Genomic DNA, 15,640 nt, shown 5'->3' on the forward strand with positions numbered 1-15,640 from the left:
AATAGGCACATGAATAGATGCTTAACCTCATTATTCACCAGGGAAATGCAAATAAAAACCACAATGATCTATCAACTCATGCTTGTTACAAAAAAAAACAACACAAAAAAACACCAACACATGCTAGTAAGACATAACAAAGATTGGCAAGAATGTGGAAAAAAGGGAACCCATGTACACTTTTGATGAGGATGTAAATTTGTACAGACACTGTGGAAATCAATATGGGGGTTTGTCAAAAATAAAAAATTGAACTACCATAGGATCTGACAATTCCACTTCTGGGTATTTATCTGAAGAAAATGAATACACTAAAGATTACTACAGCTAATAACCATCATGATATGGGTAAGACAATTAAAGTTTTAAAACCCTAGTCTGTGGCCCCACAAATATATAAAATCCATTTTGAAACAAATAAGCAACTTTTGATAGAAAATTTGGTTTCCAAGTCCCAAGATACCAGCTAAGTCTTCATGGTTTTGTACCTGTAAGACCTTCAGTATGTCATCTCATCTTATTTTTATGCATATATAGGCAAACATATTTGAAAGCATATTTTATAAGACCTTTTACCATCTAACCCAAATATTTATAATGTTTTAAAAATTAGAAAATATTGAATATAATATATTATATTCAAACTATACTCACATCGCTTCTGTCACAACCAACACACAGTAATCTAATCAGAACATTTGTTTTGTGGTCTTTAATTACTACATGCCCTTACATGCTTCTCTACTCTATATATGCTTTTTTCTATGCTCATCTCTACCAGGTTTATGAGATAAAGAGTTGAAGGGAGAACTTCTAATTATCTTTCAAGGCCTACCAAAATCCTACCTCTTCTACTAAGACTCCTTGATTTCTAATGTCCATGATCTGATACCCAAGTTTCCCTCTTTGTGATGGAGAAACGTTTTACACATAGTTCATTTATATGACATTTAACATTTATGGCAGTCATCTACTTCCACATTTTTCTCTTGATAAATTGTGGACTTCATCCGTAAAATTCATGATTTTTCATACATTTTCTACTCTAGTCTTTTCTAGATGCTTGGTGTGGAGAATTAGAGATTAATATTTGTTCCCGGCCAGCATGCTTCCGTGGTTGAGCATTGACCTATGAACCAGCAGGTCACAGTTCGATTCCCGGTCAGGGCACATGCCCGGGTTGAGGGCTTGATCCCCAGTATGGGGTATGCAGGAGGCAGCCAGTCAATTATTTTTTTCTCATCATTTACGTTTCTATCACTCTCAATAAAAAATATGTTAAAAAGATTAATTTTTGTAATAATATTTCAATATTCATTCCCCTTGTTCATAAATAATGTCCTTAGGGCATTATGAGACATATTGATGACTTGATTTCAAAACTTTCACTTCTCATCATAGGTACAATTATTAGCTTTTGCAAAAATGAGAAGAGTTTAACAGAGATTACAGTCTAGCCAGTTAAGTGCCTGACTTATTCAAATGGTATAATAGATTCTATTTTGGAGACCTCAAATCTTATTTTCATTTCAAACTAATAAGAACTATATTATATGTAATATCAGAAATATATACAGAAATAAAATTAGAGAGAACACTCTACCCTATTTTCAGGAAATGCCACCTACATTTTTATAAGAACATTCTATTTTCTTCTACTTAATTTAAAAATGACTATCTTGATCCCAATTTTAAAATGTAGCTGTTGAATCTACCTGATTAGAGGGCATTCCTATTTCTTCTGCAAGTGGGTTTGGGCAGCAACAAACTGCTGGGTTTTGTCAGTGACTCTAACCCAAGGGATCTTACGTAAGAGTATGATGCAAGTAAGACCATCAGAAAAATTACAGTCCAAACTCCATAGGGATCCCAAGGCAGGCTGGAGATCAATTAACATTACCTCTGGTTCTGAGGAAACACCCCTCTATGACTCTCCCTTTAGTCTGACATTATTGCCCTAATACTTGTCTAGATGACAATGGTTTAGGGCAGACTTTCTCAACATTGGCACTATTACCATTCGGGGATGTATAATTTTTGTGTGAGAGACTCCTTTGTGCTTTGTAGATTATTCAGCTCATCCCCAGCCTCAACACTCTAGACCAGTGATGGCGAACCTATAACACGCGTGTCAGAGGTGACAGGCGAACTCATTTTTTTGGTTGACTTTTCTTTGTTAAATGGCATTTAAATATATAAAATAAGTATCAAAAATATAAGTCTTTGTTTTACTATGGTTGCAAATATCAAAAAATTTCTATATGTGACACGGCACCAGAGTTAAGTTAGGGTTTTTCAAAATGCTGACACGCCGAGCTCAAAAGGTTCGCGATCACTGCTCTAGACAACAATAGAATTCCTTTACACCCCCTTGTCATGATGAAAATCAATAATATTTGCAGACATTGAAAAATCTCCCCAGGGGAAAGAAAATCATGCCTGATTGACACCACTAGTTTGCAGTGGTCTCTTGGCACTTAATTTGAAAGATATTATTAAAGCACTCATAAGTATGTTAAAACGCTCTTATAATCCTAAATTAGGTATTCAGAGTGACTTCACTTTTGTTTATTTTTGGCCAATAACTAGTTATGTAACTAGCAAATGAAATAATGGAATTTCAAAAATTCACATTTTTTCATTTCAGAAATAACACAATGTAAATTCTTATGGTAGTTGCTACACATAAATTATAATTTTAAGCCTAACTTGCATACAAAGAATTGAGAGAATGATTTCATTTTACAGTGAACAAATCTTTATTCAGAACCAAGTAAGATCAAGACACTCAACTACCTTTATTACTATAGGGGGGAAAAGCTCATTAAGGACAGGTCACTTTTGTACAGTCAAATCATTTTTTAAATTTCAGGAACCCAGAAGCCTGGTTTCTATTGATAGTGACTTTCTTCAGGGCGTCTTTCACATCCTTATTCCTGAGACTGTAGATCAAGGGGTTCAGCATAGGAATGATCACTGTGTAGAAGACAGAGGCCGTCTTATCTGTGTCGAGGGAATGGTTAGAGCTTGGCTGCAAGTACATAAAGATCAGGGTCCCATAGAATATGGTGACTGCCAGCATGTGGGAGCCACATGTGGAGAAAGCCTTGCGTCTTCCCTCAGCTGAGTGCATCCTCAGGATTGTAGAAATAATGTATACGTAGGAGACAAAGACAACCAGAAGGGAAGATATGAACATGATACCAGCACAGGCAAAGATCCACAGCTGTTTGGCGTGTGTGTCTGAGCAAGTTAGCCTGAGGAGAGGCATGTCATCACAATAGAAATGGTTGATGACATTGGAGTGGCAATAGGAGAGGCGAAAGGTGAGGATGGTATGAGACAGTGCCATCAGGAAGCTATAGCTGTAAGGGACAACCACAAGCTGAATGCAGATTCCTGGGGACATCACAACCATGTAGAGGAGAGGGTTACAAATGGCCACATATCGGTCATAGGCCATGGAAGCGAGTAGCAAACACTCAGATACCATGAAAGTGAGGAAACAGCCTAACTGAGCAGCACAGGCATTGAAGGAGATAACATTTTGTTTGTATAAGAAATTCCCAAGCATTTTGGGGGTAATGACAGAAGCGTAACAGAAATCAACAAAAGCCAGGTTGCTAAGAAAGAAGTAAATTGGCGTGTTGAGTCTTGCATCTGTTTTAATAACTAGGATCAAACCTAGATTGCCTACTACTGTGAAGAGATAGATGGTTAAGAAAATCACAAAAAGAGGCATCTTCCACTCCTTTTGATTCGCGAGGCCCATAAAAATAAACTCCTGTACTTGGGTGCAATTAATATGGGCCATATCTCTTCAAGGCATCTGCATGAGGAATAGAGAAAAGAGGAAAATTCAAGTTGCCATTCCCACAAGTGGTGATTTACTTTAGTGTCTTGTAAAGAGGTTTTGTTGCTAATAGAGGCTGCTAGCATACTGGGATATTGGGAACAGGATGGATGGCAGACAGAGATATATGTGGGACAAGCATAAGTCTCCTCTCCCAAACCCATTATATATACAGAGATGGGTGCTATGCAATAGTCCACTTTGCCTTGGTTTCTATTCAAAGGTCTTATCCATTAAGCTATTTAACACTATAAGCTGCCTTGTTAAAATTGATTTTTTATTGAAAATATGTTGACATAAATAGCATAAAAGAAAACAAATCTGCAGTGACACCACTGTGACAGATGTCATTGTACCTGTGCCGACACAGCTCCACATTGTCCTACCACTTTCAGAAACATTATATATATAATTGTGTATATATATACATATATATGTATATATATACATATATATGTATATATACATATGTATATATATGTATGTATATATATACACAATTATATATATAGTTGTAATAATTTATCACTTTAAGGTTACTACAGCCTGAAAAATAATATTTATAGTCATGCTAATAATGCAAATACTAAAACGGGTAAGTACAGAAGGTGCAATAAGGCAATTATTTATATCATTTTATCCCACAGAACTTTAAGTGGAAACCACATTATTATGCCCATTGTACAGATGAGGAAGAGGAGATTGGAAAAGAAACACCCAAAATAAAATCGATGGCTGCTGTAAATACAGTTAGTTGGGTTTCAAATCCATATGTTTCTGACTCAACGTCCACACCTCATTACTATACTACCAATATTGCATATCTTATTTATTCTGTTATTAGAAACTTAAATTATTTCTAGGTTTTGATTGCTATAGTATTGAACAAACATCTTTATCTCTAAAAGATAAACTTACATGATCAAAGAATAAATCCTCATATATTTTTATGATATATTGTAATTTAGAATAAAATTGATGTTTTCTTTCTAAGAAATTCAGAAATGTATGTCTCTTTAAAAGCTGATTTATAAACTTTTTGTGCTCTGTGGCAAAAACAGAGTCTGAAAGCACAGAGCTCGTAATACATCCATAATAATGCTCTCATTAGCTGGCATGCACTTTTCTTGCATGTTCTTTTGTACTCTACTGCAATCTGCTCTATTTTATTTAAATAAAATAATTCTGATCAAGATTCTAAAAACCGAGTTCATGATCTACTAGTAGTGACAAACACAGTTTCAAAAGTTAAACTTCATCAACAGAAGACCATCACCATTTTCACCAACATAAAAGTAGATTCACAATTTATCTATGAACATCTCCAAGAGACACTTCCCACCCTGATCTGCATATTCTGTCTTTATCCTATGTCTTGATGATGTCTAATTGTCACTTCTTTTGGCATCTATTTCAATCCACTCATTCCCTCATTTAATAATATATGTTGGGAACTACTAATTTCCAGACACTTGAGTCTGAAGATAGAGCATTGGAAAAGCAGACAATATAGTAGACTACAAAGAATGAGAGCTTTATCCAAATTTTCTTTATTTTTCTGGTCTCTTTTCCTCTCATTTTTCCTACTTTCAGAACAAAAAGACATAATAAAACTCTGACATTTGTACATACAAACCATTTTACTTCATAAAAAATAAAATATGAATTACATTTGAAAAGCATATGTGACCTTTTAGGGACAATCTTGTCCCTAAAAATTTTTATAATCCCAACTCCACTCAACTGTTCTAACATCTATGGACACCCATTGGTATCATTAATACAACTAGTCTTCATTTGTCAATAACAATATTCCCTCCATGCTTTTCTACTTTTTTTCCTTGCCATTCCTAGTCCCCTTCCCTACAAACAAAAAAGATAGTTGAAGGGAAAATTCTATTTATCCTTCAAAACCTGTGGAAATATCGCCTCTTCATTGAAGAGCCATTTCCCACATTGAGTTACCATATTTCATATTTGTGTTCTAGAATCACTTTAGACATACTTCCCTTATATTTCTTCTCACATTTATAACAGCCATCTGTTTGATACCTCTTCCCCTGATATACATAGACACTTTATGATTGAGAGCCATGCTGCCTCTTTGTTTTTTCCCATTTACTGTTACAGCCTCTTCTAAATGGTAGTTAATATGGAATAAAATATTAATTATTTATTAATGTAAGATTACTATAATAATAATTATAATAATAATTATGTTTGAATATTTCTTACCCTTATTCTTAAGTTATATTTTTTGTTTTGGAAAATATCTCTAGGAACTAGGAACATGTTGGTGACCTTTGTCTAATATCGTTATCTAATATGTATATATATATAGTGTCTAACATCTATTAGGTGAAGAGGTATAGAAACAGATAGTTGTTATATTGGTGATATATATATCAGTATATAATTTTGCAATTTTTTGTGAATTAAAAAATCTTAATTGATTGCCTATTATGTATTATATATCTTTCTGGGTTTTGAGGTCATAACAAATAATGGTCAGAGTTATCCATCAGGAAGCATAGAGTATAAAATCAGAAAGATGGAAATCAAGCAGATTGCGAATAGTGAGTTAAAATAATCTAATAGAGTTAAGTGTTGGATACAAAATAACATATGAGAGGAGGCCCTGTTACTTGAAAACTTTAAGGGAGGGTAGTGGAGATAATGTTTCCCTGGGTAAATATAAAAAACAATAAGGAAATAGTTAAGTAAAAGATGGTTTTTAGCAGAGAACATGCAAAAAAATGGAGTGTAAGTACATGTAGGATTTCCACAAATCCTAAATGTATGAATGCGTAATGCTTATTCAACCTTACCTTCCAGACCTGGTTCTGACTTTAATTAACTACATGAGTTTGGGAAAATCACTTGAACATATTGAAACTCAACTTACTCATCTAAATATGTAAAAAAAAGTGATTCAACTAGGTTGTCTGTTCACTTCCTTCTAGTCCTTCAGTTGTTCTTGTCCATTTCAAACCTAGATGATCTTGATACTTCCATCAAAATGAATACACTCAGAAAAAAACATTATTGATCTTTATTTTAGAAAATGTATTTCAAACTTTTTTATTCTAGTCCATTGTATTTAGTCTTTAATTTTTATCTTGAGCTACTATAGCAATGTTATTACACATCAAGGAGTCAAAGACACAATTTTAAAATATAAGACACCTGGATTAGATGGTGCTCTTATTTATCCTTGAAAATAGGGTTTGGGTAGCAGATGATTGCATGGTTTTGTCAGTTCCTCTGTCCCAAAGGATCTTACCTCAAAGCATGATGCAAGCAAATTATAAGAAAAATTACAGTCCATGCTCACCTGGGATGCCGAGGAGGGATGAAGCATTGTTGACGTGATTTCTCGTTTTTTAAGAACTGTGTATCTATGGCTCTGCCTTTAGTATAATATTATTGCTCTAAAGTTCTAACTCTTAAAATGCTATACTTATTTTAAAAAATTATTTTTGCTGTAGATTTTTAGTGTCAGTCTTCAAATTTCGCTTTTAAAAGCCGGTAGGAATTACCTTTAAATTTTTTTGACAAATACCTTTCAGTAAACTGTGGATCCAATTCCTCCAAGGACTGCCCTCTCAATACTGTATGCACAAGACATTTGGTAAACGTTTTGTGTCTTAGCTGGTATCCTAATTGCTCTGAACTAAATGATGAATAAGAAATATATCATCAAAGTAGTGTGTGTGTAGGGGAAAGGGGTGTAGTTGTGTTTTTATATACTACTATGGATTTAAAATTTGCCCTTAGTTTTCAATTACACAAATATTTCATTATAATAATGAACTCTTTGTCTCAAAACAGTGGTCATAGTAGATGATATAAAACTTTTTCATTCTTAGCTTTTTTCTTACTATCTTTCTATTTTAGGAATTGTGATGACATTTGACTCCAGTTTAGAAATTGTTTCAACTTTGTTTTCTCATGGATCATAATCTTATTCTTTTTTAGTTGAATTTACTGGGGTGACATTGGTTCACAAAACTATACAGGTCTCAAGTGTACAACTCAGCAAAATATCATCTGCACACTGCAGCATGCATCAATCTCTCCAAGCAACGTTTCTTTCCTTCCACGTTTCCCCCACCTTTTGTCCACCTTCACCAACCCCCTTAACACCTTTTCCCTCTGGCTATCACACACTGTTCCATATATATAATTTATATATGGGTTTTTTATTTGTTTAACCCCTTCACCTTCTTTCATCCAGCCATGCCCAAGCCCCTTCCCCTCTGACAAATGTCAGTCTGTTCCATGATTCATGCCTCTGTTTCTCTTTTGTTCATTGGTTTATTTTGTTCATCAGATTCCACATATAAGTGAGATCACATGGTTTTTGTCTTTCTCTGAATGGTTTGCTTCACTTAGCATAATAATCTCCAGGTCCATAAACTCACCAGTGGTTTATATTTTTTTATTCAAATGATATTAAGAAAGAGTTAAGAAGTTTTATTTTAGATATACTTGTTAGTTTAATTTTGTTAACTTAGTTATTAAAAGGATTTTAGCCATCTTTCATTACAATTCTTCAAGATGAAACAATCTGTTATACCCAAAGATATCCAGGAATTAAAAAAAAATAAGAAAGATTGAATGACTTACTTATCTAATCCACATTTCATTGCTCAGTTTTAACTTATTTATTTTCTTATTTTTCTCCTGACTCCCAGAAATATTTATTTCAATCTACATACCTGCATAATCCTTAGCAAAGTTAGTGAATAACACCTAGCCTCTGTATTAACCACATAACAATAAGACCTTTAGTTTATTTTTTAACTCCTAAATCTTGGCCCCTTTTAACTCCAAGGATTACTTGGAAACCTGTGAGTCAGCCACCTGAACTTTACTTTATCTGACACAGTGGCAGCCTATCTTACCCATCTCTTCACTCACCTACAGAGCTCTAAAATCACATTGATTTAAAAGAACAGAATACGTTTGTCAGCAATCTCTTTAAGGCAGCCTTCACGTCCTTATTCCTCAGGCTATAGATCATGGGATTCAGCATGGGGATCACAAGTGTGTAAAACACAGAAGCCATTTTATCAGTGTTCAGTGAATGGCTAGTTCGAGGCTGCAAATACATGGATAGTAGAGTCCCATAGAAAACTGTGATGGCTGTCATATGGGAAGCACATGTGGAAAAGGCTTTTTTCCTTCCTTCTGATGAACGCATCCTTAAAATGGATAGAACAATGTTGAAATATGAAACTAGAACTATAGTCATGTTATTCTGAGGTGGCATGCTCAGAATGCTCAGGTGGCATGCTTTATATCCTATATAGCCTAGGTTATATAGCCTAGGTTCTTTTAAGAATTAAAGTTATTGGGGTGATAATGGTTAATAAACCTAGATTCCTGAAACAGTTTGTTCATGCTGTGTTATCATCATTCACACATTTACTTACTTTCTTGCCTCCTGTCTTCACTGCACATTCTTCTTGGTTTAATCTTATTTATCTTTAATATACAGTGACTACTATAAAATATATATTACTATTTTTTCTGGTTAATTTTACACCATTTTAAATATTTAAGATTTTTTTATGTTTACCTCTGCAAATCTAAATTCAAACAAAAATTTTATGTGATATTCCTTATTTCTAAATAATTTCAACTCTGACCTTGAAAAATAACTCAGAACTTCGATTATCTGGCTACAATATTTATCTTATTGAAGTGAAGAAGACTACAGGGAGATACCAGAGAAAATGTTTTATCCAGAAGAAGAAAACTTAGCCTGGTAAAACATTTCTAACTTTTGAGGCTGTAATTGGACTGACAGAACATTAAACAAAGACCCACCTTTGCCACTGAATATTAAGATTTTAAGTAGGGATTTTGCACTGATTAGTCAAAGTTCTTTTCAGTGCATCTTTTACTTCTTTGTTCCTTAGGCTGTAGATCAATGGATTCAGCATTGGAATCACCAGGGTGTAAAACACAGAGGCCATTTTATCAATATCAAAGGTATGGCTGGATTTGGGTTGCAGGTAAATAAACAATAAGGTCCCATAGAACACGACTACCACTGTCAGATGGGAGCTGCAGGTGGAGAAGGCTTTGTACCTCCCCTCAGTTGACCTCATTCGGAGAATAGCCACAAGAATAAACATGTAGGATACAAGAACAATCAAGAGGGAGGAGAGCAAATTACAGCCTGAAAAGATCAAAATGATCAGTTCTAGTTCATGTGTGTCAGAACATAGCAGGGATATTAGAGGAAGACAGTCACAGTAAAAATAACTGATGATGTTAGAGCCACAGAAGGACAGTCTAAATAACTTAATTGTGAGAAATAGCGACACAAATGTACTGTAGAGATAGGGAATGAGTACCAGCACCCATCGCACTTTCTCTGCCATGATGACCACATAGAGAAGAGGTTTGCAGATGGCAACATAACGGTCATAGGCCATTGCTGATAGAATAAACAGTTCAGTGATAATGAAAATCTCAAACAGTGCCAGCTGGGTGGCACACCAATTGTAGGAAATTGTATTTTTGTGCACCACAAAGTTTGCCATCATTTTGGGGCCAATGACAGTGGAGTAACCAAGGTCAGTAATGGACAAATGTCTAAGAAAAAAGTACATGGGAGTATGTAGCTTGGAGTCCAAATGGGTCAAGATAACCATGCCCAGATTGCCCAACACTGTGATCAAGTATATGACCAGGAAGATTCCGAAGAGAGGTGCCTGCAGCCCAGGGCTGTCTGTGATCCCCATGAGAATAAATTCAGTCACCTTGCTCACTGCAGTATGATTGTGTTTCTCCATATGGTTCTTCTAGGTAACCTGTGTAAGGTATAAAATCAATACAACTATTATTTGAGATGCTATCTTCTATGAGAATTGAATACATAATGTATGAGATATGAAGACATATTCTTGGTCTTAAATTATAAATAGAGACTCCTCTTCCCATCTGGCCAAAGCTTTGCATATCTACATTCACATTGATTATTAGCTTTTTTGATTGTACCATAAGTTTCTGACAATAATTTTTTGATTGATAAGATATCCATTTCAATGGCATCCATCTTGAATAAATGTATTGCAGCTGCACAATTAGAGAAAGAGACAGGCTGCCTCACCTCTAAAGTTCCCATTTACAAAGCCCTGGGTGACCTAGGTAACTTACTGCTTGAATAACCCTGCTTTTGCCTTCTTGCACTTTGTCTCAGTGTTGGCTCTGGTAGGAAATACCTGAGGCTTGTCCAAATAGTAAGGCCCAGGTGTGTGCCCGCAAGCATCCCTCGCTGATAACATCACTATTGATAGTCTGAGACTGATACAATGCACACAGTCATTGAAACGTTGGTAAAGTATGCTTTAAAGGGGCAAGATATTTTGAAGTGGTTGTTTTGATATACTAGTAGCTATTATGACCTCCTCTTTTGATCCAAAGTCATCTGAAGTACAGTATGTCAAAAGACCTACCTACTCTATTTCAGCTTTTCCAATATTTGGAGTAATTTGTAAACAAACATAAGCACCTGAATCATAATCTTTGCATTATTGACAATCACCATGTCTCTTTAAAGTAACAAGACAAAAGGCTTTCTAAACAGTTGGTGGAGTGATTGAGAAAAATCTGAAAAAAATATATATATATTAATACTTTTCATTATAAGTTCAGCTTATTTACCAAATACAAAATCTAAGGCCATGATATGTAAATTTTAGTATTTTGTTATTGCTATCTTAGTCCTTATTTGGCACATCTGTTGTTTTTGCTTATGGAAACACTTCTAATGATTTTCCAATCATATGTCCCTCTTTGCATACAAATGACTTGGTCATTCTGATTATTCATGAACTCTTAGTGAAGAGGCATGGAAAGAAGAATACAAATGACTATCAAGCACCAATAAAGGACGCATTGTGTGCTAAGCACTGTTCTGAGCACTTTACATATATTAACTCTTATGGCCCACACAATAACTGTAGGGAGTGTACAGTATAACCATATCAATTTGAAAGTCAAGGAAAATGAGGCACAGGGAGGGAAATAAATTAACCTCGGTCACTCAGATAATAGATGGTGAAGTCAGGATTCAAGTAAAGTCATGATGTCTTTGGAATATATTTTTATAAGCACAATGCTTCCTTTATGTTAAGGTCACCCTGAATAGATAGGAAATGAAAAGCGGGACAGAAAGGACATTTCATAAATAAAAATAGACAAAAACCCTTGTTACTATCGATGACTGAAGCATTACGTTCATTGGAAAACTAAGGTGGTGTAAATGTATAGGGCAGAGTGTCAGGTCTGTCCTGCCCATTACTCCTATTGATAACAGATATGTATCGTGCAAAGAAAAAAGACAGTTTTGTAGAGCATAATGCTCTTCAAGATCTTTGGTGATAATTCAGTTTAAGCTGTTTGATTAAATTTTCAAACCAGTGTTTTCTACTCACCTGAGTGGAGAATCTGCTTTGACTTCCTACTGTTTTAATCATCAGTTGTTGGAGAACGTATTTAAATGTTTTTCTACTCTCCTGACACTCATTTTGTTAAAGTTTTAATCTGGTAAAAGGGTTGCAAGTAATTACCCGAGGGAGAGAGCACCTGGATTTCTGTTAATTATTCTCAGAATATCCCATTAGGAAAAGTAAAAAATATTTCTTACCTGGGTCTAACTAAAAAAAATAAATATGCAATATCACTAAACACCATAATTATTCATATGCCTTTGTCAGTATCTGGTACATTATACGCACATATACACACAATATGTGAGTAAATGAAATTGACTTCTTAAGAAAATGATTCAACATTTGATTGTCATGAAACAATGTCTTTTGACTTGTATCTGCCAATAAATCAGTAATAAATCTTTTCTTCAGCTGATTACAAAGTATCTTTCATCTTTATCTGTTTTTAAGGATTTTTCTTTATCACTGCTTTTCAAGTTAATTGTGATGTGCTTGAGTTTAATTTCCTTTTTGTTTATACTGCTTAGAATTGTCTTAGCTCCTTATATCTTTAGGAGTATAGTTTTTTTAATGAAAATAAATTGGGAAGAAATTTTTTTCAAATATATTTTTATTATTTCAGAGAGGAATGGAGAGGGAGAGAGAGACAGAAACATCAATGATGAAAGAGAATCATTGATCAGCTGCCTCCTGCTCTCTACCTTTGGAGATTGAGCCCACAACCAGGGCATGTGACCCCCTGGTTCATACGCCCACGTTCAACCACTGAGCAACACCAACTGACTGGAAGAAATTTGGCCACTTCTATTCCAATGGTTTCTCTGCCCCATGTGGTTCATTTTTTTCAACTTGGACCCACATTTAAATGTACAGTATGTAGCTTGTCATTGTTCTACAGATCACTGAGACTATTTTCATGGTGTTTATTTAGTATTTTGCTTTCTCTCTGGCTTCATTTTGGGTAGTGTATATTGTAATATGTTTAAGTGTAGTTATCATTTCTTTTTCAGTGTATAATCTGCTATTATTCTCATTCAAAAATATTTGTTCATATTTGATATTACATTTTAACCACTAGAAATCCTGTTTGATTACTTTTTAATATTTTATTTGTCTCTTCAAAAGGTTAGTGTTGTTATTAAATCATTCAATTATATTGAACCTTGTTTTGTACTGATCTCAGCCTACCAATATTCAATGTTGTGGATGGACCAGCCCTTGTAGTTTCCATGGTCGCGAGATGCCCTTTGTCAATAACCAACAGGAAACTTTAAAGAGATACAGGTTTATTAATTACAAGACCTGAAATTACACAGCACATCTGGGCCAAACATCAAGAAGCCTCAATGAGGGGATGCAGCCTGGCTATTTATCTAATTGTGTGACTGGCAATGTGTTTATTCAAGAGAGCAGTCTTTTTACCCAGCCCTCCAAACCTTCTCCCCACTGGCAACCATTAGTCTGATCTCTCTATGAGCCTGTTTTTATTTTGTTTGTTCATTTATTTTGCTCTTTAAATTCTACATACAAGTGCAATAATATGGTGTTTGTCTTTGTCTGACTTATTTTACTTAGCATGACACCCTCTAGGTCCATCCATGCTGTTGTAAATAATAAGATTTTATTTTTTTTAGGGCTGAATGGTATCCCATCTATATATATAAAAGGCTAATATGCTAAGTGTCCCTCCTACTGTCCAAACAGCCACTATGATGTGCACTGACCACCAGGGGGAAGATGCTTAATGCAGGAACTGCTGTACTGCAGTAACTTGGCAGTGGCAGTTCTAGGGTGATGCACCCCAAAACCAGAGAGGAGGGGTCCCAATTTGCCGGGAGCCGGTCCATCCTTGCTGTTTCAAGGGACCTGGCATATATGGCATACTGTTCTTAATATGTTTGCTCCCCTTAGCGCTGTGTGTTTTAACCAAGGTCACCTCTCCGAGAAAGGTTGTTTCCCCAGGTAGGGATTTTTCCCTGAAGTCAGGGAGGGGATAAAACCCCTCAACTAAGTGCCAGGCGGGTAATTAATCCCTTTAACTACGAACAATCATGCTTAAACTACATAATCTTTTCTCCCTGGAATGGAGATAAGAAACGCCCTAACCTTTGTAATAGAGATTGATAGGATTGAATCAACTGGTATAAATACAGTTGTAACAAGACAGAAACACTCAGAACTTAGAACAGAATCAAGAAGACAGAACCTACACGGAGCCTAGAAACAGAAGAACTTTGCTGGAGAGAGCATGCCGGAGGATCCTGGAGAGGGACTGGCCTCGGAGCCTAGAGACAGAGCCTAGCGGGAGAACATGGCAAGGGATCCTGGACTGAACCTGACTACAGAGATTGGCAGGAGAACCTGACTGGAACCTGGACACTGAACCTGACTGGAGAACCTAGCGAGGGAACATGGCTACAGAACCTCGCTGGAGATCCGAAGCAGAACCTCTCTGGAGATCCGGGCTAGAGATCCTGGCTAGGTTGCTGATCAACTGAACGCTGTCTCCGTGTCATTCCTTCTTCGCCGACTCCGTCCACACCTTTGGGGACCCCTGGACCCGCTGGGGCTGGACCCCGGCACCAATTCCTTACAGGGCTACATTATTCCACCTGTGGCCATGGGTTATGTTGTTGCTGGGGCACTGTTAGCCCTGAATCTGGTTTACTGCGCGCTTGCATTTGCGTTGCACACCCTGTACGACAGCAACTTTGCAGAGTGCCCTCTCGCTCTATGGGACCCCTCTGGGGGAAGTCAGAAAGTGGGTTTTGGCCTGATTTCTGCAGGCCAGGCCGATGGACCCCACCTGCCAGAGGACCCTGCTCACCCTGCAGATGCCCTTTGAGCCGTGGAGCCACCCAGGTGTGGCCGGCCAGGGAGGAACCATGGGAGGTTGGCACCAGGTCTTGTCCAGCCCATCTCGCCCAGTTCTGCCCCACTGGCCATCTTCTAATTAATTTCCTTTCAATATGCACGAATCTGTCCACTGGGTCACTAGTTATATACACCAAGTAGCCAGATTATTATGACCTCCCCATCAGTACTTCATTGACACTTCCAAAAATACTGAATATTGAAAACTTCCTAAACAAATACTCTCAAGGTTTTATTATTATTATTACTTGCATAACTAATTCACTTCATTGTACTGATGGGGTGGTCATAATAATCTGGCCACTCAGTGTATATGCACCACCCCTTTTTTCCCCCCCTTATCTATTGATGGGCACTTGAGTGGCTTCCATAGCTTGGTTATTGTAAGTAACCCTGCAATGAACATAGAGGTGCATTTTTTTTAACTTGTTTTTGGATTACT

At 36.2% G+C, this 15,640-nt stretch overlaps 2 protein-coding genes across 2 annotated transcripts; both read right to left on the minus strand.

Annotated features, from left to right (window-relative positions):
• Window positions 1–2,854: 2,854 nt before the first annotated feature.
• Window positions 2,855–3,814, minus strand: LOC132241168 (olfactory receptor 8U1-like). Its single transcript, XM_059709367.1, has one exon. It carries the CDS (start codon window positions 3,812–3,814, stop codon window positions 2,855–2,857), a length of 960 nt encoding a protein of 319 aa, XP_059565350.1.
• Window positions 3,815–9,711: 5,897 nt separating this feature from the next.
• Window positions 9,712–10,662, minus strand: LOC132241169 (olfactory receptor 8K1). The gene has a single exon (XM_059709368.1). It carries the CDS (start codon window positions 10,660–10,662, stop codon window positions 9,712–9,714), a length of 951 nt encoding a protein of 316 aa, XP_059565351.1.
• Between the last annotated feature and the right edge of the window lie 4,978 nt (window positions 10,663–15,640).

Source organism: Myotis daubentonii, chromosome 9 (genome assembly GCF_963259705.1).
Source record: "Myotis daubentonii chromosome 9, mMyoDau2.1, whole genome shotgun sequence".
In the NCBI taxonomy this organism is placed as follows: Eukaryota; Metazoa; Chordata; class Mammalia; order Chiroptera; family Vespertilionidae; genus Myotis; species Myotis daubentonii.